The 14,066-nt window shown below is 36.6% G+C and overlaps 2 protein-coding genes across 4 annotated transcripts in view; one reads left to right on the top strand and one right to left on the bottom strand.

Moving 5' to 3' along the window:
• LOC307125295 (BEN domain-containing protein 5-like) overlaps nt 1-5,794 on the bottom strand; it is a 9,746-nt gene extending 3,952 nt beyond the window's left edge. Inside the window, exons 1-8 of the mRNA XM_079815061.1 lie at nt 5,710-5,794; nt 4,913-4,942; nt 4,639-4,823; nt 4,302-4,399; nt 2,912-3,245; nt 2,658-2,762; nt 2,415-2,533; nt 1,118-1,328 (exon numbers count right to left, since the gene is read on the bottom strand). Of these exons, the coding sequence (XP_079671187.1) occupies nt 1,118-1,328; nt 2,415-2,533; nt 2,658-2,762; nt 2,912-3,245; nt 4,302-4,399; nt 4,639-4,822 (1,051 nt within the window). The 5' untranslated portion in view covers nt 4,823; nt 4,913-4,942; nt 5,710-5,794. The remainder of the gene's footprint in view (nt 1-1,117; nt 1,329-2,414; nt 2,534-2,657; nt 2,763-2,911; nt 3,246-4,301; nt 4,400-4,638; nt 4,824-4,912; nt 4,943-5,709) is intronic.
• Nucleotides 1-14,066, top strand: part of gc (GC vitamin D binding protein) — a 51,227-nt gene that overhangs the window by 11,679 nt on the left and 25,482 nt on the right. The gene's annotated exons all lie outside the window — the stretch shown is intronic.

Raw genomic sequence — 14,066 nt, 5'->3', positions numbered from 1 at the left:
TTCTTTCCATCGATCTGCTTTTTTTAAACTTTCACATTTAAATGATTTCATGAGGTTATATTATACGGTTATACCCTGTCTGCGGTCAGTCTGCACAAACGCCGATCAACATGAGTGTTTGCTTTGCAGCCCCTTTAAATGCCGTTTTAAAAAAGACCAAGCATTCGATCTACGTCAGAGCGGCAGCGCGTCCACAAATCTCTCTACAGCGTCGATGGCAGGGCGGCCAGAGCGAAGTTTGACGCTCTCGCCGGCGGCGGTGTGAACGCACAGATATGATGTCATGAGCAATCCAGTTCTTTATCATTTGTAAATGTAAAGTTGGCATGAAACGGAAATTTCTTTCCTTCTTATGAATAAGAAATTATTACAAGATTAGATTGTTATAGTCAAGAGTTACAACATAAATTAGCTACATTCCAGTGGAGCCTTGGTTGTGCTGTACCACAGATGACAAAACCTTCTGAAGGCACTCAATGTATCTGTTGAAAGCAGATTTTTCAGCTGATTGGACCAGGAAAGTCATGAAATAAGGGCCCGGTATCACAGACAGGGCTTAGATTAAGCCAGGATTAGGCCTTAGTTCAATTAGGATATTTAAGTAACTTTTATAAACGTGCCCAAGAAAAAAACATTACTGGTGTGCATCTTGAGACAAAAAAATGCAACTGACATATTTTAAGATTTGTCAGTGCAAGATTCTTTCAGTTAAAATAGCTCAAACATGCATTTTAGCTTAAGCATTGTCTGTGAAACCGGGGGAAGATGTTTCCGGGAAGAAACACTTCATATTATATAACATAAGTATATAACAGGGATGTTCAATCCTGCTCCTGGAGGACCCAAATTAAACACACCTGAACCAGCTACTCAAACAGCTCATTTTAGGCACAGAAACTTCAAGGAAGGTGTGTTGGGACAAGTTGGAGCTAAATTCTGCAGGGCAGAGGCCCTCTAGGATGGAGTTTGGACACCCCTGGTACATAATAATACTGCATATGCTGCTGTGTCATCCACACCAATTACAAAAACCAAATGTAATAAATAATTTTAGCCTTTAAAGGGACTGAATGCCTTGTACAATAAAAAATATTGTTGCTAGCTTTGACAGTTTTACCTTTGATAGCGGACACCTTTTCTGGAGTCAGAGGTGGTTTTGCCTCAGCAGCTTTTTTAGCGTTGCATTTCATGCCGGTCACGCTCCTCTGTTTGAGGACCGTGGTACCCCAAATAATGACAGCCAGGCTCTTACAGAATTTTGAGTCACCCTCAACTTTCCTCACAATGTCCCATTTTTCTGTGGGTATCATGACTCCATGTCCTAGATCCTGAAAACAAAAACACATTACTATGCAGAATAAGACAATTCGGTAACACTTTATAGTAACTCACGCTATGAATCATTAGTTAAGCATTAGAAAAATAGTCAATTCATCATTTATAAAGCATTAACTGACATTAAAACAAGAAATGCAAAAAAGTGCTGCGCTGGGTTCAAGTTCTTATCTAGGTGCTCTTTGGATGTAAGGGATGATTCAGCTCATAATCATTAATAACAATCTAAGGCACACGAATATTATTGAAGAAATATAAAAAGCCTTTATTTCATCATGGCTTTAGTATTTTAAAAACAGGTGACAAGTACTGGACAGAACAGAAGGTAAGAGATGCGCGGATCAGCTCCAACGTCAACTGAATCCACGGCCAAAAACAAATCATCCACCTGTCGCCCAACCGCACAAATAATTTTCTCTGATTTAGATTTCCATACCCACCCACAACCAATCATCAAATTACAATTATTCTTATGTGTTAAGCATGATGATATGGTAAATGGATCATCACCTTCAGCGGACACGGCAAAGCCAGAGCTGGATCGCGCATCTCTAATGGTAACATAATACACTGACATAATACATAATACGCTCCTTTTAAATTTATTTAAAACAAAAGTTATTTGACAAAATGTAACTTTCTTAATGGCATAAACGCAGGCTTTACTTCCTTGAAACTTAAACTGGAATGTCACGGTTTCTGTCACTTAATATTTACGTCATTAATGATTTATCATATCCACCCGTGACCCACCCGCAATATATCAGAATGTTAAGCTTGGTACATCCTCCACAAGAACAAAGAAATGTGTTCATTTTCTCACTTTCTGGTTCAAAGCAGGTGCCGAACAGGTGTTGTTTCTCCGCATTAACCCCACCCACTTTAAATTCTGACCAATCACACAATAGTTCTCGGACACCCACAAGAAAAAAGTTCTGCTCAGATGATGTGTTGAGAACGAGCTGCGAGAACTCCCAAATCAGGTAAATTATGTAATTTTGTTCTCGCAGCCCTGGGAGTGAGAATTTTTTTCTCTGTTCTTGCGGAGTAGGTAATGGCCTTTATTTTTTATTACTGACCCGTCCACTCCGAAGATTAGCCGCAGCTAGCTCCTCTGCTGGTTCTTCTGGACCATGAACTTGATGCTGTGGGTGTGGAGTGTGGTCTGCAGAAGAGGTCTGTGGTTCCTTTTGTGTTACTGTAATATCAGATAAAGTAATACTTTTATTTTTGTTGCCAACAAAGGGGACAAAAAATCATTTAAAAAAAAAGAATTAGTCATGCATTTAAAATTAATAGCCAAACAGTTTGGAAATGCTCACTTTTGGGTATTATGGCTGTTTGCTCATCTGCTGGTTTTTCTGGACCATGAAATGGCTGCTGTGAGAGTGGAGTGTGGACTGCAGAAGAGGTCTCGTTTTGCCTTACTGTAATAGGATATTAAGCATCACTTTTATTAGTTTTGTTGCAAAAAAAAAAAAAAAATTGCACGCTATAAGTTGCAATTAAAAGTGTCCAATTGTTTCTAAGAACCATCTATGTTAAATTAATGGCTAAACAGTCAGAAAATGCTCACTTTTTTTGTTTAGGAAGAGCTCCTCTTGGAGATGCAGGTTTAACCTCCTTAGTTGCTGCAGTTCAGCCTTCATGTCCCTTTTCTCTTCTTTTAAACATTTTATTTTTTTCTCATTTTCTTCATTTGCTATCTCCTCCTCTCGCATCCTTTTTTTGACGTTGAAGTATTTTTCTTGTAGTTCCTTGTGAACAGCCATAGGGACATGTTCCACGTGTGCTTCAAAGCTGCTCTGGACAACCTTTTTCTTTTCTTTTAGGATTTCCATTAAAGTCTTCTTTTTTTGTGTGTTTTGGACTGCTGCCTTTTTTTTTGTTCTGTCATTTGTCTTGTCACACTTTAAAAAACAGAAAATAATAACTCAATGTCCAATTCTCACAAAAAGTCAAATACTCATATTATATACAGATTGTGACATTTGAAACAAATTGACACTATCTTTATCCAATCTTACTGTAATAATGCTGTATATAATTCTATATTTTGTTATTGCATTTTCGTTTTTTTTGTCATTGTGTCCCAATAGAGTGCAACAGTCGGGGTTTGAAAATTAAAACCCATAGGGAAATCGATTTTTAATTATAACTTATAAACCATTAAAAACAGCCCTACTGTGAGTTGAGGTTGTTTATAATTGTATATGCTTCTGTTGAAGTTGGTAGCCTGCATTATTTCAACTTAGTTTTAAGTTCTTGTTTCCATTTGTTTAATTTCAAGATCTGAGGTGAATTATCCATTGTTGCTTTTAGTAAGACATAGCTGGGAGCACTAAATGATATTCAAAGTCACATTACACGCTTTTAACATTAAATAAAGCACATAAACATTACCTGAGATTATGTTTTATGTTGTTGTTGTTCAGCCGCGACGTCGCAGAAATAGAAACCGTTTCTAAAATAGATTCATCGCATGTCGTCGTCGCGGCTGGTTAGGACACGGTGCTCATGAAAAATGGAAAATATACCTTTTATCACGTATCGCGGCGCGTGTAGTTAGGACACGGTGTTATTAGAGATTACGTAATGTGTGGCGCATCGCAGAGCAGTACAAGACAAGCATTTGAGGTTAAAAAGTTTTTTTTAGAAAATGGATGCTAGATAAGACTCTTATTCCTTGTCTGGGAAAAAAATTGGAAATGTTCGCTTTTGATTTTGAGAATGTTTTAAAATTCCCTATGGGAAAAACTAATGGAAAACTATGTTCAGAATAGGGCTGTCACTAACAATTATTTTGTTAATAGAGAAATCAGTGAATTATTTTTACAATTACTCGCGTGATTGGATAATTTATGTGGTAATAAAAAAAGACCTAAGCAAAGAGCTAAACTAGTAGAACCAACACTGCTGAATAACTGGGCAGCACTATCAATAAAGATATGCATCAAATAACTTACAGATGGATTCATGGAGCTTTTAGAGGATGAACAGTCTTCCTCATCACTGTCGAGTGGGGGTATCGAGATTCTCTCACGCGTCAATTCCTCTTCAGATTCTGATGAATAGAAGAAACTAAATACAAGTAACAACAAACCAACAATAAAATCTAAAAAATACACAAAATAACTACAGTTCTTTGTCAGACAGTTACCAAGTTAGATGCTAGTGGTTGTTATCATAATCTTTTGTAGCAGGGACTGTAATGCCACATATGTTTCTAGCAGTACAACAGATTTTGTACAAGAATATACTTAAAATACATTTAGGAGGTAGAGTGTAGCTTTAAAAGCCTACCAGCCAATTTTAATATTTGTGCTCTGAAGTATCGTCCCTGGTCCTCTGGGGATTTTTTCCATAAAATATAATATTTTTTTTTCTTTTCAAAATCATTTGTAGTCTTTGGACAGAAGCCTTGTATGTAGTCAAAGGGCACTATCTGCCGGATGTTGTCATCCAGAAAACGGACATAGGCAAACATTCTAACAAACAAAACAAATAACAATTAATAAAAACATTTAACATAGATTAATTTGCATTAACAACACAGAAAATCTTTGTAAATAATTACCTTAACAGCCAAGCTTGCTCTCTTGTTTCACTAGAATGCAAATTACAAGCAAAATGTAAAAAAAGTAAAATTAAACAAAGATACAAAGAATTGAATAAATAGACATTTCATTATGTTTATCTAACAGTACTATTCAAGTAATATATAAACTGAAATTGAATAATAAAACGCACATTGGCCTAAATCAAGTCATGCATTAACTATAGTTTAAGTTATCCAGTCAAAAACTGTGATTGTATGTCTTTTGTTGTTCAACTAACATTATTTGATAGAGAGCAGCAGGTTTACTTTAAGTCACTTTAAGACCTGATGCACAGATAATGACACAGATTTTTCCAATTAACGTTACGTTATATAAGTTTACTTTTGACATATTCCCAACAAATTGTATTGACGTCAATACTTAAGTAACTTGCTGTCTTTTGTCTTCGTCAGACTTTCAGTGCGCGAGCTTCACGGAGCCTTCCGTTACGTTACATTTACATTCCGAGACAGAAACGATTTAACGTTAAATGATTAAATGTCAAACCATAAAACTTTTACAGCAGTTCCATCTCTTTGGAATGACTTTGAGTCCACTTTGACTCGTTTTAGATCGCTAGATTATGTATTTTTTTACTTCGAGAACATAACCTCTGGCACTGAGGTAAAACACCCGGCTGTCTAACTTAACGTTAACGTTACCTCAAACTTACACAAAGTAGTAAAGACTGAGAAAAGTTATTAAAATATAAACAGAAAATTAAATGTTGCATCGAAAATAACAGCAAAGACAATGATTAATGACACTAACTTACCTGACTGAAAAGTTGGGTGGTTACGCTAGTGAGAGCAGATCAGTTAAAAAAATCTACCGTTATTTACTGTTGACGCTGTAGTCACGCACGCACGCACGCACGCGCAAGCTAAGCTCCGCCTCCTTGTACTTGATAAGCGCTCCGTCAAAACTTTTCTCGAGTACTTTGCATCTTTATTAAGTTTTTTTTTTTTAAATAAAGATGCGTAGAAACAGACAGAAATATAAGATGTACCTGGAACCTCACAGTGAGGCAAAGATACCTAGACAGACTCTGTGTCGACACGACAGCCAAACAGCCAATGATACAGGTAGGCTCTCGAGCTCACATCCAGTAAGATTGTCCTGATTACTTGAATGAATTTGATTATTAAAAAAAGAAAGAAAACTTTAGTACATATGACAGAGGTCATTGATAATTGTCTGATTTGCTTACTAAAGATTAACTTTTGTGTAATTGATTAAATAAAACCCAGAGAAAAGGAGAAGAATTCTCTTCGGATATCAAAATAAAAGTCCCCACACAGGTCTACTTGTAAAACAAAAGTATTGGGGGGGAAAACTTTAGTTGAGTAGTTTGAATGCAGTGCTATATCGTGAGCTGTTGTTAAACAGTCGCCTAGTGTTCAAAGAAACATTTTGGCTATTGCAACACAGTTTAAGTCCATTGTAATGATGATTATTTTCCAATAAAGTCCATTAATTATCTGAAATGTTAAGCTTGCACTATTTTGTATACATTAATTTAATAATAATACATAATAGTATATGTCTATTTGTAAATGTATTAATTGTTAAATTTATCTGATTGCTTGATTACCAGCATAATCAGTGATATTTTTTTCAGCTAAATGTTTCTTGCTTTTTATGGTGCTTTTAATGTTTCTCAGAGGCAGGGAGTGAGACAAACAGCACAGAGAACAATGAGAGAGACAGCACAGAAAACAGTGAGAGAGACAACACAGAAAACAGTGAGAGAGCACACAGAACATTATTTGTGATACTACAGATGTTTGAAATTATACAAATGTATATATAACACTTTGCAATGCATGTTAAAAAACATATTGTTGTTTGGATTAGGCTATGGCAACGCAGTTTAAGTCCATTCATTGTAATGATGATTATTTTCCAATAAAGTCCGTTAATTCATTGAAATGTTAAAGGGATAGTTCACCCAAAAATGATTTTTTTTTTATCATTTAATAATATTAAGTAATAATTTTTACTGGTGTTTTTAATAGATATGTCCTCAGAGGTAGAGAGTTCTAAAAATTCTGCATCTAGCCTATACATTATGTGTACATCATTAAATCATTATTATCAAACCAAAGAAACAACTACATTTATTGGAGTCCTAATGGTTTATACTGGTGTCCAGTAGATACCAACATGTAACCTAAATCTTGCCAAAGGTGTTCTATTGGTCCTTAATGGTATCCAATAGACAACACATGCCACCAATAGAAGAAAGCAAATTACCAATAGAGACCCACTAGGACCATTACAGTCTCCATTAAAACCAATAAAGACAAATAAACATAAACATGCCACCAATAGAAGAAAGCAAATTACCAATAGAGACCCAATAGGACCATTACAATTTCCATTAAAACCAATACAGATCCCTATATAACCATTAAAACCATTACAAATTCTCTGATGGTTTCTATTGTTTTTTTCAGCAGGGTATATAGATGAGCATGAGTGCATGTTGATGCAGAGCTGCGTCATCTGAAGTCCTCGCAGGAGTTGAGTCGTCTCTTCACAGGTGATGGTCATCTGAAGTCTTTACGAGAAGCTGGATCCAGACTGGAGCTAACGGATTCTCTAGTCACCTCGGAATGGGCGTCCCGAGATAAAAACAGAACAGAAAAATGATTAGCGTAGCTGCTGTTCAAAGCATTAAGCAAAGACAATCATGTGCAGTGAGATAACTATAGAGTACAAGGTTAGGAGAAGCATCATGTGTATGCCTGGCTAAAGAGATGAGTCTTTAATCTAGATTTAAACTGGAGGAGTGAGTCTGAGCCCCGAACATTATTAGGAAGGCTATTCCATAGTTTAGGTGCCAAATATGAAAACATTCTCCCTCCTTTAGTTGACTTAGATATCCTCGGTATTACCAGAAGCCCAGAGTTTAGTGATCTCAACGATCGTGATGGGTTATAAGGCGATAAAAGATCAGTTAAATACACAGGAGCGAAACCATTTAGGGCCTTATAGGTCAGTAGCAATACTTTATAATTGATACAAAACCCTCTGTTTATCTCAATAAGAAGTTTTGTACATGTTTGAAAGAAATAGTCAACTGGTTTGTAATAAGTGAAGCTGGTAATGCTGTTGTGATACTGTGCAGAGTTGTTTATTCATCCTCTGCATCCTCTAGAGAGATTTATTTTTCTGAGCATTCTCTTTATTGGTTTTTTAACATTGGCACGACAAAAAATTCCAACAAAATTCACTTTGCTGATACAGTATGCAATAATATTCTTCCATATGTAAATTATTTATATTTGAACACAGGCAATGATATAGAAGGGGGGGAAAAGGGAGAAAATAGTGGGGTTAGGGTTTAATTATTCTGTCTTATTAAAATAATGAATAAAAGGTTTCCATACTGCATAAAAATTATCAGTCTTGTTTTTTAAAGAAAATCTGATCTTTTCGAGCTGAAGGTAGTGCATAACATTTTTAATCAGGACAGAGCAGTGAGGTGGATTTTTTTTGTTTCCAATTAAGCAAAATCAATCTACGTGCTAAGAGTGTAATAACTCCAAGTACAATACACTGATTTTTAGAGAGCTCCACCTTGTCACCACTAGCACCAAAAATAGCCAGAATTGGGTCTGGGTCCAGTGGTTTTCCCAATACCTTTGACAGTAATTGAAAAACTGAAATCCAATAATTATGAATATTAGGACATTTCCAAAACATATGTCCTAGTGAGGCTGGTGTTTGACTGCATATGTCACATACTGGGTCCACAGAAGAAAACATCTTAGAGAGCTTTAGTTTAGACAGGTGAATTCTATTTAAGATATTGAATTGTATTAAAGGTGTCATGAACTGGCTTTTTAAATTTTTTTATAATGTTGTCTGAGGTCAACTTATGACGTTTGCGTGGTTTTCACATTCAGAAACATCATAATGAATAAGTAATAGGCTTTTTTCTGCCTTGGTTTTAAGGCTCTCTGAAAAACGGTCGGTTTTGATGAGGAATTATTTTTAAAGCGTCTGGCGAAACGTTCACAGGGCCCGAAAAATATCTTTTTCAAGCGTGTTAAGTGTGTTGCACCGTTCCTGTCAGATCCAATATAGAAAGCACATCATTGTGTTTTAATCTCAATATGTCTGCAAATCCAGTCTCAACCTCTATCTGGTTTACAATCGATTCCGCGGTGAAATGAAGCGAACAAACGCAATGTCTTACGCACATGAGCTGGAACCAGCATGTTTATTGCTCGGTTGTGACCCGTTTAGCTCCACGAGTCGGTGGGCGGGCTTGAGGCGGCGCTTCTGCGTCCTATTACGTCAATGGTCGACACATTGTGAGAGCTCTCGTTTTCTGGGCCTGGTGTCTATAAAAGCTTTTCTTTGACTAACAAGGACGTTTTCAGCTCTGAAACTTTCAGGATATTCTTATATCACAATGAACTTTTATATACCAAAGGCTCAAAGGAAAGTTGATTTCTCAATTCATCACCCCTTTAAACCACGTCTAATGCACAGAGAAGAAGAGTCAACCCGTTCTTGTGCTTCGCTGCTTTTGCCATGCTGCTTTTAAATGCTCTAATGAAATTCCAGCTGTGATAATTTATTATATATAATGAATAGTCCCTCTGAGAGGTTAATGGCTCATTAGGGAATGATGAAAAATTATTTTGAGCAAAACTGCAAGCTTGTAGAAATTTTAAATCTGAATTAGGTAGATGCAATATCTGTTGTAACTTTATTAATAAACACATTTTGGAAAGAACGTATTCCTTTTTTGAACCAGGTCTGAAATATTGAATCAATTTGGGAAGGGGGAAATTAATGATTAGCAGTTAAAGGACTTGAAATAGAGCATGTCTGCCATTTAAAATGCCTTTTTATCTGGTTCCAAATTTTGAGTGCGTTGGAAACCACCGGATTACTTAGTCGAGTTAGAGTGGGGGCAGACAAAGCTGAATTAATTAAAGCTGGCCAAGAGGAAGGTGAGCAACCCTCTACAATGCGAGTAAAACACTTGCATATGCAAGTAAATCGTCACTCTGGGTGATTAAATAATATCTATCATTAGTCATTGGCTAATAAATTCTCAGATTTTAATCGCTAGTGTGTGTTAGATGCTAAGAATAAGTTTAGCATAAATCTATTTTTACTCGCTGAACACTCTGAATGAGCGCTTGAGTTGCGCCCTCATCAAGCAATCTATACGATTTCAAATCAATCAAATTTGATTTCAGCATATCAGTTTGAGCGAATGAATGCTGTCAACGTGATTAATATTCATGAACCCAGTAGCTCATCAATCCTTAGTGCATTGTATATTGTTATTAGTTGTAGAATTAGTAGTATTATTATTATCTTTTAATAATATATTATAATTACTATTATCCATTTTTTTATAGCTGTAAACTATATAGGGAGCCCTTACTTGCACATTAATATTAAAGGTTAACTACAGATTCTAAACTATTAGCCTAAATTCAGTTGCTATTTATTTTTAGATCATAATAATCAACACTTAAATAACAGTACGCAAACACTGTAAACTTAACATAAGGCAGTTTTTGCAATAACTGCTAAATCTAATTAAAAATAGTTTTTTTTTCCCTCCAATTTGTTGTTGAAATATAATCATTCATACACAGTGACTGTCATTTTCATGACAGGTTTATTTAAACATGAAATATTCAAGACATAACAGGTTAAGTAGAATATAATGAATAGGCAAATATATATTTAGTGAAAGAGTTGATTTCTCTAGTGAATATAATTCTGTGGACACTGAATGACTGCCTGAGGTAAATATGATGCTACATGACATTGTTTACAAGCAGTTATATTTGAGGTCTTCCCGTCGTTGAAACATTGATTGAGTGATTATACCACATATGATACGTGACAGTAAGTTGTAATGTTTCCTCAACATACCTTCAGATGTTCATTCTTGTTTATTCATTAGGAAGAGATGATCGATCGCATTCACGTGCGCATTGCGCGGCCGCTTGAACTGTGATCAGTGATCAGTCACGCCACATTAAAGAGCGCCAATGCAGCATTTATCGTTTGAATTTTTTTTGAATTAGTGATAAAATGTGTGGGAACTCGGATTTAAGTGTTTTCCATGCTTAAAACAAGCCTACTGTTAACTGTTAAATATTGCATTCGGAAACCGTTGAGAGGGGGCTCACTGCAGCCTGCGGTGGACATCCAACCCGGCCCACATCCAAGTGTGACATCAGAGGCCAGACCAATGCCGCCCTGCACAGTACAGGCTGCCTCTACAAACCTACCCATCTCTGAAATAAATTAAGTACTGATTGCCTACACCAAATACTGATCCCTAAACCTACCCGTCACTGTAACAAATTAAGTAGGCTTACTGATTGCCTACACCAAACTCTGATCCCTAAACCTACCCGTCACTGTAACAAATTAAGTAGGCTTACTGATTGCCTACACCAAACTCTGATCCCTAAACCTACCCGTCACTGTAACGAATTAAGTAGGCCTACTGATTGCCTTCACCAAACTCTGATCCCTAAACCTACCCGTCACTGTAATGAATTAAGTAGGCCTACTGATTGCCTACACCAAACTCTGATCCCTAAACCTACCTGTCACTATAACGAATTAAGTAGGCCTACTGATTGCCTACACCAAACACTGATCTCTAAACCTACCCATCACTGTAACCAATGAAATTAGCTGCAGGGCGGGATTTCTGATGTCACACTTGGATGTGGGGGAGTTGGATATCCACCGCAGGCTGCAGCGAGCCCTACTTGCACGCGTGCACCGAACCGAAAGCCCTGTACCGAAATGGTTCGGTACGAATACGTGTACCGTTACACCCCTAATGGCGACTAAATGTAGCACACGTGTCAATAAATATTGCACTTGCAGCTAGTATTAATCATAGGCCAATAGGTTCGACTATGGAGGTGTAATAAAAACAACACTGTTGAATTAGAAGTAAATCTTTAGTGAAATTGAAATTTCTTTTTAAAAGGAAAATAAAATAAAATTAGGAAAATAAAATAAAACTCAATCCATGTCACAATACTTGTTCAATAATAAATCACAGTTACATGAACTTTCAATTAAACTGACTGTAATTTAACAAGTTCACTTGACTCCTTTTGATTTGGGTGCACCCTCTAGCTATGAATATCTATCTAGAATAACACACCTTCAATATCAATTACAAACATTCACAATTGTAAAAGGTGGACAGTTCACCCAAATATTCAAAATTAAATCCTTGGTATTGAACACAATGCAAAAATAATGGTTCAGAAGAAAAAGAGTTCAATGAATCACTGAAAAGATTCGTTGAAAGGATCAGTTCAGAGGGTTCAATTCAAAAAGTTCAGTTCAAAAAGTTCCGCTGAAAGATTCGTTTCAAAGATTCGAATCAAAGATTCGGTTCAAAGATTCAGTTCAAAGAATCAAAAATCCGTAGATTCGCTGAAAATGATTCATCAGTTCAAGAGGAAAAAAAAATCAAACAGGCAATCAGATCTTTCCTACCCAATTCCTCAGGGCCCGGTTTTTCAAAAGTAATCCACTAGGATTTTGGATAACGGATTGGATCAAATCTTGAAAATGTGTTTTTCAAAAGAAAAAACGGATTACATAATCGGATTAGATCATGTAATCCAATCTTGGTTTTGATCCGGATCAAACCTTTAGTTTGGGTTTTTCAGAACTTTTTTGTAGGATTTGGATCACTTTGATCCAAAAAATCTGGATTAAACTGATCCCATCAGAAGGGTGGATTCAGCGTGGATTTCATGCCCAAAATGTAATGAAAATGTAATGAAAACTATCTTACAAGATATCCTATTTATTCATAAGGTTTTAATTTTATTTTTTCATCCGTCAGGCTACAGTGATTAGATAGGCTTTAACGTATTCGGCCTCTCAGTATAGGCCTACAGCAAAGTAGAAAGAGTTTGGCCTCATAAAATAATCCCCCAAACAGCTGTCAAAATTGAGCAAAAACAATACATTTTATTCTGTAACTAATTGATATATATATTCATTACAATCGAAAATATTTTTGTTTTTAGAATATTTATTAGTGATGCAATGATTACAGAATAACCAAAAAAATGCAAAGAATGGCAATCACTGATTTTTGAAATCCAAAACAACTAACTATTGCGTCCCTTGTTGCACGTCCTGTTTGCTCGTTCTGGCAGAATGCAGGAGGTTGGTTAGGGTCTCCAAGGGGCTCAGGTGCATCATTGTCAGCACAGAGAGGGACATTGCGCTTAGTAGCGATGTTGTGCAGGACAATACAGGCAAGGGTTTTTCTTGTTTTTAGTTTTTTTTAAATGTGTGTGTTTTCATTTCAAATAAAAATAAACTTATATTGACCCCACACTGGCTATGCTACTTGTTGCTCTTTACATATCTATAGTTCTACATTGTGATTTCCTATCCTGTTTGAGCACTGGTTATCCAGATTTGGCAAGTAGGGCTCGCTGCAGCCTGCGGTGGATATCCAACTCCGCCCACATCCAAGTGTGACGTCAGAAATCCCGCCCTACAGATAATTTCATTGGTTACAGTTACGGGTAGGTTTAGAGATCAGTGTTTGGTGTAAGCAATCAGTACTTAATTTGTTACAGTGACGGTTAGGTTTAGGGAAAAGAGTTTGGTGTAGGCAATCAGTACTTAATTCGTTACAGTGATGGTTAGGTTTAGGGAAAAGAGTTTGGTGTAGGCAATCAGTACTTAATTCGTTACAGTGATGGGTAGGTTTAGGGAAAAGAGTTTGGTGTAGGCAATCAGTACTTAATTCGTTACAGTGATGGGTAGGTTTAGGGATCAGTGTTTGGTGTAGAGGCAGTCTCTACTGTGATTGATATGACCAATAAAATCTTAAAAATCGGCTGCAGGGCGGCATTGGCCTGGCCTCTGACGTCACACTTGGATGTGGGCCGGGTTGGACATCCACCGCAGGCTGCAGCGAGCCCCTTCTCAGATTTGGTGATCCTAAAAAGTTCCTATCCGGATCAGATTGATCCAATCCGATGTTGCTTTAAAAAACTGTCTCCAAAAGTAAACTGGATTACGTGATCACGGATCGCAAAAAAAGGATTACTAAATCCGGATCAATTTTATCCGGATTAAACC

This window comes from Gobio gobio (assembly GCF_949357685.1).
Source record: "Gobio gobio genome assembly, chromosome: 4".
In the NCBI taxonomy this organism is placed as follows: Eukaryota; Metazoa; Chordata; class Actinopteri; order Cypriniformes; family Gobionidae; genus Gobio; species Gobio gobio.
The sequence above is the reverse complement of the archived record's forward strand: the minus strand, read 5'-3'. Positions and strand labels throughout refer to the sequence as shown.